Consider the following 18,288-nt stretch of genomic DNA (forward strand, 5'->3'; position numbering starts at 1 on the left):
GAAGTGACACTTTGATGAAAGAGTGCGGTGGAAACATTTCACAAGCGAGCTGCCGGATGCTAATGAGCACCTAGTCAAGGAATTTTATGCCAATGTCGCCCACATAAAAAAGGGCACATTTGTGACTAAGGTGTGAAACTTGAAGGTCAGGTTTTATGGGAAGACTCTGAACGACTATATCGGATTATGATGAAGATGAGTCGCTGTACTTTGAGAAGGCGGCCATGGATGAGGTAGCCTGCCCGTGGTTGGAATCACTACTTGCTCTCCTGGGTACTACTCCAGCTTGGTTGACAGTGGGGGTCCCTATCTATAGGAACACCCTGAACTTCGAGGCGAAGGTTGGGAGGCATTTGTGTGCAACAGATTGGACCCTACTACTCATGACAATGACATGCCGGTTTCATGGGAGATTATAGTGGCGGTTATCATGGCGGGGTACCCGATCAATGTCAGGAATATCATGTCCAGGGTGATCACCAGAGTGGTCAACAAAAATGAGAGATCCTACCCCTTTCTGAACTTCCTTACCATGTACTTGGAGGATCAGAATGTTGAGAAAAGGGACTTCAATACCAAGGTGAAACCTAAGAGGCCCTTCTCATGGTACAGCCTTCAGATCCAAGGGCAAAGCTACTACTTCAACTGGCCAGTCTGAAGAGCCAGTAGTGGTGGTCACTACTTCTGAGCCTCCCATTGCCATACCAGATCCTCCCCCGGGCCATTTACTTCCATGTCTTCCTCATTTCCCTCCTCGTCAACATACCCTTTGACTGCACATAGGTTGAACCAGACTCTCTCCAGCATCAACAACTGGATGCAGGCAGCAATATCAAAGTTATCTGTACTATCCAACTCTGTGGCAGATCAGTCAGTTCCCGCAAAGCCCAGGTGCCAGCTTCAATGGAGGAATCTCTCAAGAAGCTTCTGGACAACCAGAACCTCATCATGGATGCTCTTGTAGTTCAAGGAAAATCAATTAAGGAGCTGAGCAAGCAGACGAAGAAACTGAAAAAGACTCAGGCCTCAAAGAAGTCAGTGAATCTGTTGAGAGGAGCGGTGGAGAAGATGAAGTTAGCTGGCGACATACCATTGGAGCTATTATTGGAGGATCCACTTCCAGCAGCTCAGGCAGAGCAGGTACCGGAGTAGGAGGCTGATGGAGAGCCTAGGAGGAGACAACTGATTCCCCAGGCTGATGACTTGGAGATTGAGCTAGAGGACCCTAAGGGAGGTGCCTTAGGCCAGCCACAGGACCCCGAGGGAGGTGATCCAGGGATCCAGCCACAGGACCCCATGCAGACAGAGGACCCATAGGGAGTTTTCTTTACTCTCTAATCCCTTTTTGATCTTATTTTGCTATTTAGAATTTAGGGCAATGCTAGTTTTCATTTGAGGGGGTGGTCCTATTTTGAATAGATGCCTTGATAATTGGATAGTAATTATGATAATGATTTTTTTCTTTTTTGTTATTTTTCACTTTTGGTATGTATATAACTTTACTATTTATTTTTTACTTTTCGTTATTTTTCAATTTCGGCATGTACATAAAGTTACTTTTTCATGAATATATTCATTCCCTCTTATGTTTATTCGTCTCAATCCCCTATTGTACATATTTAGTTTACTTTCCGTATTTTACTTCATAACTTCTTTTGTAATTTTCCTTATTTTTTTGAACAAACAGGAAAATTATATATTAATAACTACTTGTTTCTTTTGCAATTTTCCTTAATAGCATAGCTTCTTATTTCATTTAGTAGCTTCTTTTTTAGTTCGTAGCTTCTTATTTGTATAAGTTTTCGTAATCAATAAGCCTTTGGTTTTCTTAATACCACGGTTCTTTTCAAAGGTGGAGTTTGTGTGAACTAGGTGGCTCTTCCCGATGATGGATGACATGACAACCTTCTTAAGGGTTTGAGTTTGTTTTATTTTCGTTTTTGTGTAAATAGTAGCTAGTGAACAATAGTGCCTCAGGCAAAGCTTCACTTGGGCCTAACACATTTACCTTTGACCTTATGGTTAAAAACAAATTGATGTGTAAAGGATGGTGATAGTTGTTACATTGAGACTCTTGTGTTGACTAAAACGTCATCGAGTGGTTTCTCGGAACCATTTGTGTTACTCAAATCTTACCTAAGGTTGTTGTGGGCCCTCCACTCTGTCTCTTTAGCAATCCTATAGCTTGTGTGGTGAGGTATTGATTTGCAAGTCCCGGTCCCATACCAATACGTCTAGAACTTGCCCCGAATATTTGTCTAGGCGAAATTCTAAGTGTAGCTCGACTTGAGAAGTGATTATAGGCTCTCCTTGATCCAAATTGAGACTTGAAAACATTATCTCACCAAAAATTATATCCCTAGTCAACCCCGTTGAGCCATAGCGCTTATTCTTTCAAAAACCATGATACAAGCCTTTATCCATTCTAAAATGATCCTCTCTTGGCACCCGATCTTTCCTTAGCACAAATTGGCAAAAGTATAAGTTTGGGGAAAGAGAAGAGCAATGCAAAAGTGATAAAAGGTACAAATGGAAGAAAAGTGAAGGCAAAAGAAAAAGAAAGAGAAGCCAAAAAAAATCAAAAAGAAAGTGAACAATGTAGAAGAAATAAAGGGATTCAATAAAAGCAAAGATGAATGGCTTGGAAAGACTAGAAAAGAGAATAAGGATTGACATGAACAAAAAAAAAGAGTGACATTGTGTCTCTCTAGCCCCTAAGGAAGAAGTAAATGACTCAAAGAGTCAAGAAAATGTGAGCCAAAATGAAGAAAATGAAGTGCTTAAGGAAAGATCAAACCTTCATAGATCAATATATCCTACCTTGAACCAAAAGCCTTCATTACATTCCTGCAAAAGCCCTATATGATCTTGAGTTGAGTGAGCTTACATTAGTAGTGACTCACATAAGGGGCAAGCTTATGGTACTTAGTGACGGACTTGTGACCTTCCTTTGAGAGAGATGAATGTGTTTTCCACAATCCTCTTTCTGAGTGCTACAATCTAAAAATGAGGTTTGCATATGGAGATTCGAGGAGTATGAGTTTGGGTTCCACAATGACCAATGTAGTAGAAAGAGTTTCCTTGATGAGTTGAGTCAACTCTTGATGCTTTTGTGTCATACTAAAGACATGGTGCTAAAAAGGTTGTGTATTGTTAATAATGCATTTGAGTTGAGGGTAATTGTTAGTCCCAATTGATGCTTGATGATGTTACTTTAGGACAACTGAAATTTTCCTTTCTTTTATCTTGAGGAGGTGGGAATTACTTTGTTTGCTTGAGGAAAAGCAAAAGCTTAAATTTGGGGGAGTTGATAAATAGGGATTCTAGCCTATTTTATGCTCCTTTTTGCTTAGGTTTTGGATTAAAAGTATGTGCAAGTATTCTTGAAAGCTAACTTATTATGCTTGTTTGTAGTGTTTGGTCAAAAAGAGACAAGAAAGTCATAACCAGCTCATAAAGGAGTGAAACCTGCACAAGTTCAAAGCTGAGTCAAAAGGGTGCTGACAGTGAAGAAATAGAAGCAGACGTGGAGGGTTCACCACTGAGGCGGTCTTAACTACGCTCTCAGCGGTAGCAAGGTTCAGAGAGTCATTTCTTGGCCTTAACAGTCACCGCTACATGCGATGAAATTGCGCGGCAGCGGTATCATTTGACGCGGCCGTGGTCCAATTTTCGCCCTCAGTGGAATTAAGAATCAGAGAACTATAGTTTGGAGCTCAAATTGAAAGGCGCGGTCCGCGATTATATTTAGCGGCCAAGTTGAAGGAGCGCTGACGCAGGTGATTTTTCGCTCCCAGCGGACTCAAGTGTAGATCCAACTCAGAAGAGAAGAACCGTGGTCCGCGCTTGCTTTTGTGAGGGCACGGAAGTCTTAGCGCTGAAGCGACCTGTTTTCCGTTATCAGCAAAATCTCCATAGGGGAATTTTTTTTCGAAATATTTAGCTGTGTATAAATAGTTCTTTTTCAGATTTTTAGGACATCTGTTGTTTTATGGAGCACATGAATAGCCGTTTTTTGCCTTTTATAGCAATTTTGGAATATCTTTAGCAATTAATCTTAGATTATACTCTTGTAATTACTTTTTATGGCTTATATTTCATCTCCATCTTTGATTTCTTCTTTGATTATGAGTAGCTAAACTCATTAGCTAGGGTTGTGACCCAACCCTAGTGTGGGTATTTAATAGATCTTCAATTTTAGGGCTTAAATGTTTATGGGTTAATGATACTTAACTTGATTCATGCTTTAATTGTTGAATTGGTGGTTGCAAACACTAATTTGTGTCTTTTTGACTTAGGCTCTTCTTGAAGAGAGACTAAGTCTAGGAATTCAGGCTAACAAGGAATTGGGGTGCATTCAAGAGATTGATAGCCCCAGTTAAAGGGTTAAAATTAGAGATAATAATACCCGACTTGAGCCAATTTTGCTTGCATTGTTTAAACACCCAATTGGGCTTGAGAAAGCCAATTAGGGCAAAGTCACTCAAACTACCAAAATGTATAGAATGAGTAATTATGTACAATGATTATATCATGATCCCAATTCTAACAAGATTGCCCTAAGTTTTAGATCCCGTTAGATACTCACCTAGGTGTAAGTCACTTCCCTAGTGCCTTTTTACCAATTGAGAAAACCCTTACAAAAAATCATACTTAGCTTATTTTCATTCTTCATTAGTGTAAAAAAATAGAATAGTAACCAAAACAAAGCATGATTGGAAGTGCAATTAAGAACATCTCATATAGCTAGATTAGATTGAAACCCAATTCCAAACCAATATTAGCTCTATGAGGAAATCGATCTCGACCCCTCGGGTAAAAGCTGCATCGACCACCCTTGCCATTCTATATTGGTATAGGGTTTAAGACAATCAGTCAACCCCCCAGATGTAAAGTTGTTGCTTGCACACTTAACTATTTCTGCTTGCTACAGTGCAGAAATAGTGCAACAATTAACTTTATGGGGAATGCCCTTCACTTAACATGCTTGCATTATCCAAGTGATGTCACAAAGGAGATATTAACATGAAGAAAAGGTAAAACAAATCACTTGCATATTTAAAAACTCATCAAGCATTCTCTCAAGTCTGTGTCCATCTTGCAAGTGATTTTCAAGGGCATCAAGAACAAAGAACAACATAGCAATGGACCAGTTCACCATATTGAGTTATTACATGTCCTTAGTTGTGTTGTATCTTTGTTGAAGTTCTTACTTGTAATTCCTACTTAGCTTACTTATAAGTATTGTGTAGGAAACCCTTTGTAAATCATAAACCCTTGTATTTGTGTCTTGGCTAGAGTTAGTCGAGTTGTGAAGTCTTTGTAATAGAGTTATTACAAAGTGGCTTGTAATAGTGTTGTTACAAGTTAATGAGAGGTTAAGAAGTTAATTCCTAGGTTACAATAGATTGTAATCTAAAGATTGCTCAGTAGTGAAGTTGAAATCCTACAATGGTAGGTCGTGGTTTTTATTCCCGTTGAGCTGGGAATTGTCCACGTAAAATTCCTCTGTATCATTTATTTACTGTAGTGTGCGTGTGTTCCATTGAACTCGATAGAGAACTTGGTTCTCTATAGAGTTTGGTGGACCCTTAAATTCTCTCAATTGGTATCATAACGGGTTCTTTTTATCAGGTTAACACCTGGAAAGGATCCTCGTGGCTGGTCCTCCAAACTTCGAAGAAGGCCAGTCTACTTATAGGCCAAAAAGTTTCAACGTCTAATATTATGGATGGTGGAAGACAAGGATGCATGACTTTATTATGGTTGATGATTCAGAACTTTGAGATGTCATCTACGATGGGCCTTTCATTCCTACAAAGACCATTGGATATCCCACAGTGACAGTTCCTAAAACTAGAAAGGAATATAATGATATTGACAGCAAGGCTATTGAAAAAAACTTTCGAGCTAAGAAAATTCTTGTCTGTGGGATTGGACCAAATGAGTACAACAGGATTTCGGCATGCCAATCAGCTAAGGAGATCTGGTAAGCTCTCCAAATAGCTCATGAAGGGACAACACAACTAAAGCACTTCAAGATTGACATGCTGACCATAGAGTATGAGCTTTTCAAAATGAAGGATGATGAATCCATTCAGGATATGCACACTCGCTTCACATATATCATTAATGAGCTTCACTCACTGGGAGAGATTATCCCTAGGAACAAACTCGTCAGGAAGATACCTAGTGTATTACCTGATTCTTGGGAAAGCAAGGTAAATGCTATCACAGAAAGAAAAGATCTACAGAAGCTGACCATGGACGAACTTGTTGGCAATTTGAAGATTTATGAAATGAAGAAGAGGAAGGACAATGAGATAAGAGAGTCGAAAAAGGAGAAGAACATGGTCCCCAAGACGGACATCAATGACTCAGGTGGTGAGAATGCTGATATGGCTTACTTGATAAAAAGATTTCCGAAAATGGTTCGCAGAAATGGAGGCATTCCAAAAGGGTGCAGCTCCAGCAAGCCAAAAGGTTATGACCTAAGTGTGGAAAGCCAGGACACTTCATCAAGGATTGCCCTCTTCTCAAGCAAGATCAATACAAACACAACTCTGAAAAAGCAGCAAAGAGGAACCAAGTTCCTGACAAAAGATTCAAAAGAAAAGACACCACTGACAATGTTGTAAAACAAGCTCTTGCTGTATAGGAAGACTCTTCCAGCGAATCCGGAGAAGATGATGGGCAAGGTGACAACTCCGTGATGGTAGTAGAAAGTGAAGCAGCTGATTATGATTCCTTCTTTGCTCTAATGGTTAAATCATATTAGGATGAGGAAGATGACGATGAAGATGAGGTAAACCTTCTGGATGTTCAAAGAAATCTAAAATCCTATTCTCAAAAGAAACTTATATCCTTGGCTAATATTTTAATTGATGCATATCACAATCTCATCAATGATAAAAATGTGCTAACTATGGAACTAGGAGAAATAGAACGCGAGAGAGATAATCTAGTGGTGGTTATGGATGATCTAAAAAAGACCATTGAGGGTTTAAAAAGGGAAAATGATATCTTGACCGAGAGAATTACAAATATAGAGCATGAGAGAGATGACCTATTGGTAGTAGTTGTAGACCTAAAGGAAACAATTGAGGAACTAAGAAGGAAAAATAGTCCTGTGAATACTCATAAAGGAAAGGAAGTTGCAAGTGAGGCACACCTTAGGCTTGAAAATGAGCTAAAATCAGCGAAATCTAGTCTGTGTGCTGAGCTTGAGAAAAACAGACAACTTCAGGCAGATCTAGGTAGAGTGAAGAGTGACTTAGAAAAATCTCGTAAGTGGACCTAGTCTTCTGATACAATCACTGCTATATATACGAACAATGGGGGAACAGGCAGGGAATCGGGTTCCAAATGGAAAAGACTCTCTACAACCCTCATAGCAAGTACGTTATTGTACCTGATAACTGGCTCTGCACTCACTGTGGTAACACTTGGCACTTTAAGGAAACCTATAAGGCCAGATTTCAATCTATAACGATCCGACCGGCCGTTTTGAGCTTTTGCACTTGGCTCGCCAGTTCTCGGGCTTGACTTGCCCGTGTGATGTATTATGACTCATGTAAATCGTTGTTTTTGGTTTTTAGGGTAATCGGTATAAGATTTGGTAGAACATTTCTCAGTTTAAAGCTTGTAATTCGAAAAGTTTGACCAAGATTTGACTTGTTTATAGATGATCTCGGATTAGAATTTTTATGATTTGGTTAGCTCTATTAGGTGATTTGGGACTTAGGAGCATGATCAGAATGCATTTTGGAGGTCCGTGGAAGGTTTAGGCTTGAATTGGCAAAATTGAGATTTTGGCGTTTTCCGGTTGATAGGTGAGTTTTTTATATAAGGGTCAGAATGGAATTCTAGAAGTTACAGTAGCTACGTTGTGTCATTTGTGATGTGTGTGCAAAATTTGAGATCATTCGGACGTGGTTTGGTTGGGGTTTTGATCAAAAGCGGAATTCGGAAGATTTTTGAAACTTAGGCTTGAATCTGAGGTATTTTAGTTGAGTTGATGTCGTTTGAAGTGTTTTGATGATTGGAACATATTTGTATAAGGTATCAAGTTATGTTTGTACTTTTGGTTGAGGTCCCAGGGGCCTCGGGGTGATTTTGGATGGTTAAAGGAGAGGTTAGAGTCTTGTTGCAGCAGCTGATATTGCTGCTTCTGGTATTTTTCGCACCTGAGGTTTGGGGGCTGAAGGTGCGGCGCCGCATAAGTGGAAGAGTGACCACAGAAGCGGAAGTTGGGAGGTAGGCTAGAAACCGCAAAAGCGGTGAGATGACCGCATTTGCAAAGTCGCAGATACGGATGAGGGATCGCAGATGCGGAGGATCGTAAGTTAAGTGATTTCCACAGAAACGGAGGAATAACTGCAAATACGGTACCGTAGAAGCGGGTATGGGATCGCAGATGCGAAAATGCCTGGGTCAGAATGCATATATTGCACCCTTCGCGATTTTGAGAGGGTTTTCACCATATTTCATTCGGGAGAAATCTTGGGAGAGCTAATTGAAGAGGGAATTCAAGAGGATTTCATGGAGGTAAGATTTTTGGACTCTAAACTTGTTTCTATGATGAATTTTAACATTGTAAGCTTGAAATCCATGGAAAAATCAGTAGCAAAAACTGGTAATTAGGGCTTGAGATTAAGAGACCTTTGAGTGGGGATTTGAGGGGCCATTTGATGTCCGATTTTGATGTTCTTGATATGTATGAACTCGTGATAGGATGAGGATTCCATTGATGTTAATTTTATCAGATTCCAAGACATGGGCCCAGGGGCCGGGTTTGAGCAATTTCGGGATTTGGATGTAAATTGGATATTTTCGAGTAGGCTTCATTCTCTTTGCATATTTTAATGATTATGTACTGGTTGTGGCTAGAGTTGGAGAATTCGGAGCTTGATTTGTGCAGGCAAAGGCATTACGGGCTAGAGGTTGGACCGGATCGAGGTAGGTAATGATTGTAAATACTGTCCTAAGGGTTTGAAACCTCGGATTACACATCGTTGTGTTACTTTGAGGTGATGCACACGCTAGATGACGAGTGTGGAGTGGTGCACTATTGGGGATTGTGACTTGGTCTGTCTCGTACGACTGTTAAGTCACGTATTTGATTTGAAATCTTATAATATTCCTTGTTCTAGAGATTTATATTATATTGTGGGTTGTATGCCATGTTTGGGGCCTTGTGCCGACTTACTGAGACCCTTAGGGGCACTTTCACTATTTTTCCTCACTCTATTTGTTTTGAAAGCATATCCTCAGTCTTGTTTTATCTGTTTATTATTTAAACCTGGTTTTATCACTTTATTTCTTAAAAATGTGAAAACTGTTTGGGCTGAGTTCCCTATTTTACTGATGGTCCGAGTGATCGTGAGGTTGATGACTGAGATAGACCGAGGGTTTGATTGTGATGTTGATGACTTAGATAGATCGAGATTCCGATTGTGAGGTTAATGACTGAGAGAGTCTGATGGCCTGATTGTGAGGATTATATATATATATATGGATCGGGCTGCACACTGCAGCGATATGTATATGGATCGGGATGCACGCCGCAACGATATGTTGGGTCGGGCTGCACGCCGCAGTGATATAGTGCTTGGGCTGTAGGAGCCCCTCCGGAGTCTGCACACCCCCAGTGAGTATGGATCGGGCTGCACATTGCATCGATATTAGGATTGGGCTACACGCTGCAGCAGTTACTATATAGTACCTATTGAGTGTGAGTGCTAAGTGTGATCGCTGATTGGTAAGAGTTGAGTCACGAGTGACTGAGAGGCTCACCCGAGGGGCTACATAGATATACATGTACATGAGTGATGCTTTGCCTGAGGGGCGGGTTTATGAACTTACTGTTTGCACTCCTCTTTAAGCGAGTTTCTATTGAACATATTGATTTGATTACTGCTTTCACTCATTTTTAAACCGAGCCTTTTATTGAAAATGTTGAACAAACGTTTTAAATAATCTTTCATTTAAACTGAAGTTTCAAAGTTATGAAAAGGGTTATGAAATTTCTGTTTTGCTTGAGGGGAGGTATGCGGACTATGTTTTGCCTGAGGGTCGATTATGGTTTTCATATCTTTTATTATAAATGGTATTGAACCCCTACTGAAACTATTGGGAGGCATTTTCAAATGTTTTTTACCGAAAGCTGGATTTAAATGAGACGACTGACTCGTATTCTGACTTGAAAGCCTGTTGTGCTTATTGAGTTTATCATAAATGTGAATTCATTGTTTCCTACTGCCCAGTCTTTATTTACTCTTATTACTTACTGGGTTGGAGTACTCACATTACTCCCTGCACCTCGTGTATAGATTCAGGTATTTTAGAACCTGGTAGCGGGTGTTGATTGCTCAGATGCGGAGTCATCAGAGTTAGCAAGGTGGTTGCATGACGTTCGCAACACTTCTTCCTTTCTCTCATTTTATTATTGTATTTAGTACATTTTTAGACTCTTGTTGTATTCAGACCTTGGTAGATGCTCATGACTAGTGACACCCCGATGTCGGGCTTGTGTAATTATTCCACATTTTTCTTTTAAATGTTTATTATGAGATTATTGGTTTATAAATGGTATAAAAACAACTTTTAATGGAAAATGGTTGATTTTGGGAATTGTGTCGGCTGGCCTTATCTTCACTAGAGGCGCCATCACGACCGGGTCTGGTTTGGGGTCGTGACAAATTGATATCAGAGCCTAGGTTACATAGGTCTCACGTGTCATAAGTAGGTTTAGTAGAGTCTCGTAGATCGGTACGGAGATGTCTGTATTTATCCTCGAGAGGCTGCAGAACTTTTAGAAAAAAAACTTTGCATTTTTGAATTTTTATCGTGTGTCCTTGATTCAGCTTGAAACGTAACTCCTTGAATTCCTTCCAAGCGTTCATATGCGTGCATGAGCGCTCAGTATCAGATATGCATGGATGTCTTGCGATTCCCTGATAGAGGGGCGAGATGTGATCTCTATGAGTTGATGTTGGGCCAGTCCGAAGGACTTGAGGCCGGATCTTTGCCTATATCTTGAGCACTAAGGTGTTGATTGTGTGAGTAAGTGTTTCTGAACTTATATATTTGGCAGTGTCCCTATTACTGGAAGTGACGATGGGATGACTATGTGATGAGTATGTTAGTACTGCAAGATATACCCATATGATTTGGAAACGACGAGAAGGGTCTACTGGAGGATAGAAGAACTATTAGGTGCTTGATTTCCATCTCAATTGGAGGTATAGCCCTGAGTTATGGACATGTGAAGAATCTTTTCATGTTTTCCAGTTGTGAGTGAAGCAAATTTCATGTTGCAGTATGAGTTCAGACTCAGGAAGACTAAGTGACTGCATACAGTTTATGACGGTGGGGAGGTATATAGAAATCTATTAGTTAGAGGCAAAGAAGGTGGGTTATCTCTTGCGAAGTGTTCTGAGGTTGAGCGATCCTTATGTGTCTGTTAGAAGATCTCATTTGCGAGCGAAAGATATGTGTTGTAATTTAAATTGGGTCGCTTAGAGAGTGGGTGTAACTGTTGTGAGAGTGAATGCGAGATTTGCAGAAGAGTTAAAATTCTAGATGATCTGTGTTTTCACAAGCTTGCAAAGGATTTTGAGTTTAATCTCACTATGGTATTATGGCATCAATAGAGTATAAGCGTTATGAGTTATTGAGTGTGTGTTGATCTATGGCTTCGAGCCAAGTGGGGGAATCTGCTATTGATTAGTTGATTGCACGGTTATGTGCTATGTCGATTCTAGTTTGAGGCGTCCAGGTGAATTAGTTATGGCCTACGGAGATTGAGACCGAGGATAGCTCGAGTAAAGGAAAATTCCTAACAAAGATTATAGGATGCTTCACAGGTGTGTGAGAATCACGGGATGTCTTGAGTCGTTGTGGGTAAAGGATGCTCGGTGCATAGAGCAGGAAGTTGCTTGGTTGTAATGGAATGATGTCACATTCTGGGGTGTCAAAGTGCGAATGAGGCACGAGTTGTTTGGTTCGTTTGATCAGGCTAATTGTAGTTTGAGTAGAGTGGATGACTCTCGAGAATGGTTCTAATGGGTTCAAGATTTTACATGTAACAATTGGGTATCTTCAAGTGGTATATGTGGCTAGAAACCAAGTTTTCATTGGAAGATGGCAAGACTTGTGGTATTTTTTATATTATTTATGGGATTCTATATATCAGTGTCAGGAAGGCGAAGGTAATGGCTTTGGATTCGTAGGAAGTCTCTTCAGGGTAAGCATTTTGAATGTGGTTCTTTTGGAAACATTTAAGAGAGTACTCAGCGGCTTATGAGCCTTGAACAATGTGGTTTTATGCTTGGGTCTTGTGTGGTAAGTCTGGGTTGAGGAATGGTGATGTTATAGCAAGAAGAAGTATCAAGTCAAAGGTATGTCAAAAAGGGAGCTTGGATAGATGAGATAGCTTGATAGCAGGCCGGACTGTTATGATAAGGATATGATTAGTTCCTTGGGGGTGTTCGAGGTAATGAGTTTTTATGGGTATTTCGCGGCAATGCTCTTGAGTTTTAGTGGCTTGCATAGGTGATTGAGTTAGGAAGATTCAGTCCTGACGGACTTGTTTGTGCAAAGGGGAGGCGGAGAGTTCTTGTTGATTTCTACCGTGGATAGAGAGGTATATTTTCTACTGGCATGAGGGGCGTGGGATGTGTAGTGATTTTCTTCCAGATGAGTTCAATGGAAATTCTTGGTTGGTCGGGTACATAGTTGCTGGTGGCTCGGAAGAGATATGAAGTCCTCATGTTATCCTAGGATGGTATGGTATATGTGGTATGCTGTGGAGGATTGAGATTGCGTGTGTAAGGCTACAGTTCAGTTTTGAAAGGAAGGTCATAAAACTCTTAGGCAGCAGGCAGTCTCAGACAATTAGAGAAATGCGCTTCAGATAATTATAGAAAGGGTCTTCAGATGATTAAGGAAATAGTATTGCTAATTTGGGGTGATTTGACGAGGGTTTAATGTTTCAGAAAAAGGCAATGTGATTAAGTTGATGGTACTTCGGTAGTATCGTGACACTTTCTTGGTAGATCGACTACTAATATTCGAGTTTTCTTGGTGGCACAGAAGAATTTTAGAGTATCTCTCGTGGAATGATGGGTATTTGAGGTGTGGTATACCTTCGAACGGTGGAATTGGGATCAGGTATGGTGATTCGTATGCTATATAGAATTGGAGATTGAGAATTCTCATGTTCAGGCTATGTTGTGGTTTGGGTAACGTGTATTGGCACTGTCTAGTGACTATCGGGGTTTGGAGACCCGAGCAGATCTTTTGTTGCTTGATATGTTAGAATTTGGATATGATATTGAGTTCAGACTGGTTGTCTCCGTGTTGTGTCATTCTGGACTATTGCGCTAAGGCGGCGCTGTTAGCTATGCTTGAAATGCCACGGATCGAGTGGCGAGGTTCGACGGATTATGTCCTAGTGGAGTGGTTTATATTTCGAAGACCCAACAGACGGCTGGGAAGGATTGTCTTTCTTAGTAGGGGCTTTCGTGATAGATGTCAATGTAGAGGCTTCTACCATTGATTCAGTCCCGGTGGTGAGGGACTTTTCGGATGTGTTTCTTGTGGTCGGGCATGTCACCAGGCGAGGTTAAAGGAGTCGAAGGAGTAGCTTTAGGATTTCCTTGATAAAGAGTTCGTTGGCAGGCCAATGTGGATGCGTGTTCTAACTTGAGTCGGCTTGGTTGGCTCCGAATTGTATGGTTGAGGGATGTGTTGATTCGATTGTTATTGAGCTTATTAGTAATCTGGGGAGATCTATGAGTTACCTTTCTGTGTTGCGAGGTGTTAGGATTTGCGAGTTATAGGCACATATGGTGCGGTGTTACGTATTTGCTTTACCGTGGTTATGATGATTTACTTGGGTTCCAGACATCAATTGCGCGTGGTCGTCAATTTCGAGCAGAGTGACTTGAGATTTTAATGTGGAGCAGTGTTTGGATAGGATCGCGCATTGCAGCGAAGTTATGTGGAGGTACGACCTTGCGGGTTGGATTCGTGTGTTCTGTTCCTATGATGTGAGACGGTTTCTCAGCCTTGTGTTGTGGTGGTACTGGTGAGCTTGAGGTATAGCTCTTTTATTTGAGTCATTTTCATGATTGAGTATGTTCGGACAGTTGCTTGTTGGTGCACGTATTGTGTAAGTTGTGGCTTAGGTCTGTATTGATGTGTCATGTCACCAGAGTAGTGTGTTCGATTAGAGGAGATCGTTGGGATCAGTAATGAATACGAACGGATTCGATTTCAGCATGTTGGAAGGATAATATCGAGCTTCGGCTCAGAACTTTGCTGTGGTATTTGTCAAAGGAGAAGTGGCTTCATGAATGGTTGATCTGGGAAATGGTTATGGCTTACCGCGTGTTTTAGTGATCATTGGCAGTATATGAAAGTGTTGGGATGAGACCTTGGTTGATAAGAGTTTTCTATCGGTATTCGGGTGTTGTGTATAGCTACTGTAATTAGGAGTTATCACTACAAGTGTTTGAGTTATGTGGTATATCATGTGATTGCACCTGAGATAGCATATATGGTTTGTTATATCTTGTTCGGACTTATTCACAGTATAAATGTGATATTCTAATCGTATTGATGATTTTAAAAGTGGAAATGTGGTTCTATGGTTTATGGGCTAGATTGGGATGTGAAATTTCAGTTACAATGTGTTATTGGACCTATATGAGATAGGGTGACGTTGGATCACCCCCGGGTATATGCATGGTAGGGTTATTCAGCGATTGGTTAGCTTTTGCAACAACTTTGGGCACATTCGAGGACGAACGTATGTTTAAGTGGGGGAGGATGTAACGACCCAACCGGTCGTTTTGAGATTTTCCACTTGGCTCGCCAGTTCTCGGGCATGACTTGCCCCGTGTGATGTATTATGACTCATGTAAATCGTTGGTTTTGGTTTTCAGGGTAATCAACATGATATTTGGAAGAACAGTTCTCAGTTTGAAGTTTGTAATTCGAAGGTTTGACCAAGATTTGACCAGTTTGTAGATGATCTCGGATCAGAATTTTTATGCTTTGGTTAGCTCCGTTAGGTGATTTGGGATTTAGGAGCGTGATCGGAATGCATTTTGGAGGTCCATGGAAGGTTTAGGCTTGAATTGGTGAAATTGAAATTTTGGCGTTTTCCGGTTGATAGGTGAGATTTTGATATAGGGGTCAGAATGGAATTCTAGAAGTTGCATTAGCTCTGTTATGTCATTTGTGACGTGTGTACAAAATTTTAGATCATTCGGACATAGTTTGGTTGGGTATTTTATCAAAAGCGGAATTCAGAAGATTTTTGAAACTTAGGCTTGAATCCGAGGTGTTTTAGTTGATTTGATGTTGTTTGAAGTGTTTTGATGATTGGAACAAGTTTGTATAAGGTATTGGGTTATGTTTTTGCTTTTGGTTGAGGTCCCGAGGGCCTGGGGGTGATTTCGGATGGTTAACGAAGATGTTGGAGTCTTGTTGCAGCAGTTGATATTGCTGCTTCTGGTATTTTTTGCACCTGCGGTTTGGGGGCCTCAGGTGCGGCGCCGCATAAGTGGAAGTTGAGAGGTAGGCTAGAAACTGTAGAAGCGATAAGATGGCCGCATCTGCGAAGTCGCAGATGCGGATAAGGCATCGCAGATACGGAGGATTGTAAGTTAAGTGATTTCCGCAGAAGCGGAAGAATAACCGCAAATACGGTACCGCAGAAGTGGGTATGGGACCGCAGATGCGAAAATGCCTAGGTAAGAATGCATATATTTCACCCTTTGCGATTTTGAGAGGGTTTTCACCATATTTCATTCAGAAGAAAGCTTAGGAGAGCTAATTGAAGAGGGAATTCACGAGGATTTCGTGGAGGTAGGATTTTTGGACCCTAAACTTGTTTCTATGATGAATTTTAACATTGTAAGCTTGAAATCCATGGAAATATCAGTAGCAAAAATGGGTAATTAGGGTTTGAGATTAAGAGACCTTTGAGTGGGGATTTGAAGGGCCATTTGAGGTCCGATTTTGATGTTCTTGATATGTATGAACTCGTGATAGGATGAGGATTCCATTGACGTTAATTTTATCGGATTCCGAGACATGGGCCCGGGGGCCGGGTTTGAGCAATTTCGGGATTTGGATGTAAATTGGATATTTTCGAGTGGACTTCGTTCTCTCTGCATATTTTAATGATTATGTACTGATTGTGGCTAGATTTGGAGCATCCATAGGTCTATTTGTGCGGGCGAAGGCATCGCGGGCTAGATGTTGGAGCGGATCGAGGTAAGTAATGATTGTAAATACTGTCCTGAGGGTTTGAAACCCCGGATTACACATCGTTGTGTTACTTTGAGGTGACGCACACGCTAGATGACGAGCGTGGAGTGGTGCACCATTGGGATTGTGATTTGGTACGTCCCGTACGACTGTTAAGTTGCGTATTTGATTTGAAATCTTATGATATTCCATGTTCTAGAGATTTATATTATATTTTGGGTTGTATGCCATGTTTGGGGCCTTGTGCCGACCTGCTGAGACCCTTAGGGGCACTTTCACTATTTTTGCTCACTCTATTTGTTTTGAAAGCATATCCTCTGTCATGTTTTACCTGTTTATTGTTTAAACTTGGTTTTATCACTTTATTTCTTAAAAATGTGAAAACTGTTTGGGCTGAGTTCTCTGTTTTACTGATGGTCCGACTGATCGTGAGGTTGATGACTGAGATAGACCGAGGGTCTGATTGTGAGGTTGATGACTAAGATAGACCGAGAGTCTGATTGTGAGGTTAATGACTGAGAGAGGCCGAGGGCCTAGTTGTGAGGATTATATGTATATAGATCGGGCTGCACACCGCAACGATATGTATATGGATCGGGCAGCACGCCACAATGATATGTTGGGTCAGGCTGCACACCGCAGTGATATAGCGCTTGGGCTGTAGGAGCCCCTCCGGAGTCTGCACACCCCCAGTGAGCATAGTCGACTATATATATGGATCGGGCTGCACGCCGCAGTGGTTTCTATATGGTACCTATTGAGTGTGAGTGCTAAGTGTGAGCGTTGATTGGTAAGAGTTGAGTCACGAGTGACTGAGAGGCTCGCCCGAGGGGCTACATAGATATACATGTACATGAGTGATACTTTGCCTGAGGGGCGAGTTTATGTACTACTGTTTTCACTCCTCTTTAAGCAAGTTTCTATTGAACATGTTGATTTGATTAATGCTTTCACTCATCTTTAAACTGAGTCTCTATTGAAAATGTTGAACAAACATTTTAAATAATCTTTCATTTAAACTGAAGTTTTTAAGTTATGAAAAAGGTTGTGAAATTTTTGTTTTGCTCAAGGGGCAGTATGCGAACTATGTTTTGCCCGATGAGTCGATTATGGTTTTCATCTCTTTTATTATAAATGGTATTGAACCCCTATTGAAACTATTGGGAGGCATTTTCAAATGATTTTTACCGAAAGCTGGGTTTAAAATGAGACGATTGACTCGTATTCCGATTTGAAAGCCCGTTGTGCTTATTGAGTTTATCATAAATATGGATTCATCGTTTCCTATTGCTCAGTCTTTATTTACTCTTGTTACTTACTGGGTTGGAGTAATCACATTGTTCCCTGCACCTCGTGTGCAGATTCAGGTATTTTGGAACCTGGTAGCGGGTGTTGATTGCTCAGACGCGGAGTCATCAAAGTTAGCAAGGTGGCTGCACGACATTCGCAGCACTGCTTCGTTCCTCTCATTTTATTACTGTATTTAGTACATTTTTAGACTCTTGTTATATTCAGACCTTGGTAGATGCTCATGACTAGTGACACCCCGATGTTGGGCTTGTGTAATTATTCCGCATTTTTCTTTTAAATGTTCATTATGAGATTATTGGTTTATAAATGGTATAAAAACAACTTTTAATTGAAAATGGTTGATTTGGGAATTGTGTCGGCTGGCCTTGTCTTCACGAGAGGCACCATCACGACTGGGTCTGGTTTAGGGTCGTGACATAATCTCAATAGAAAATAAAGTTTTTGCTGAAAAGGTAACTATTGCTAGGGTACCTGGTCCCTCACATAAAAAACGTTTAATGCATGCTTGGACCAAAAGAGCCCTCATTCACCCCTTTCCTCATTACAAGGGACCCAAACTCATTTGGGTTCCTAAGTCTAACCCTTGATTTCCTTGTGTAGGGAATAGTGAAAGGGAGTAGTCAACAATGGTACATGGATAACGGTTGCTCAAAGCACATGGCTAGAAGTACAAATGATTTCCTTTCACTGAAG

The 18,288-nt window shown here is 40.8% G+C and overlaps 1 protein-coding gene across 1 annotated transcript; it reads left to right on the forward strand.

Annotated features, from left to right (window-relative positions):
- The first annotated feature begins 6,047 nt into the window (after positions 1 to 6,047).
- Positions 6,048 to 7,300, forward strand: LOC138879868 (uncharacterized). Its single transcript, XM_070159511.1, has 3 exons — positions 6,048 to 6,589; positions 6,659 to 6,698; positions 6,779 to 7,300. The coding sequence occupies exons 1-3, from the start codon at positions 6,048 to 6,050 to the stop codon at positions 7,298 to 7,300; spliced, it is 1,104 nt and encodes a 367-aa protein (XP_070015612.1).
- Positions 7,301 to 18,288: the final 10,988 nt, after the last annotated feature.

Source organism: Nicotiana sylvestris, chromosome 10 (assembly GCF_000393655.2).
Source record: "Nicotiana sylvestris chromosome 10, ASM39365v2, whole genome shotgun sequence".
NCBI lineage: Eukaryota > Viridiplantae > Streptophyta > Magnoliopsida > Solanales > Solanaceae > Nicotiana > Nicotiana sylvestris.

What these genes read in the sequence shown, in the direction of transcription:
- LOC138879868 (XM_070159511.1), top strand. Translation starts at nt 6,048, where the DNA reads ATGCTGACCATAGAGTATGAGCTTTTCAAAATGAAGGATGATGAATCC. An exon ending in AAGCAGCAAAGAGGAACCAA is followed by an intron (nt 6,590 to 6,658) that starts GTTCCTGACAAA and finishes CTTGCTGTATAG; the next exon opens with GAAGACTCTTCCAGCGAATC. An exon ending in CGGAGAAGATGATGGGCAAG is followed by an intron (nt 6,699 to 6,778) that starts GTGACAACTCCG and finishes AAATCATATTAG; the next exon opens with GATGAGGAAGATGACGATGA.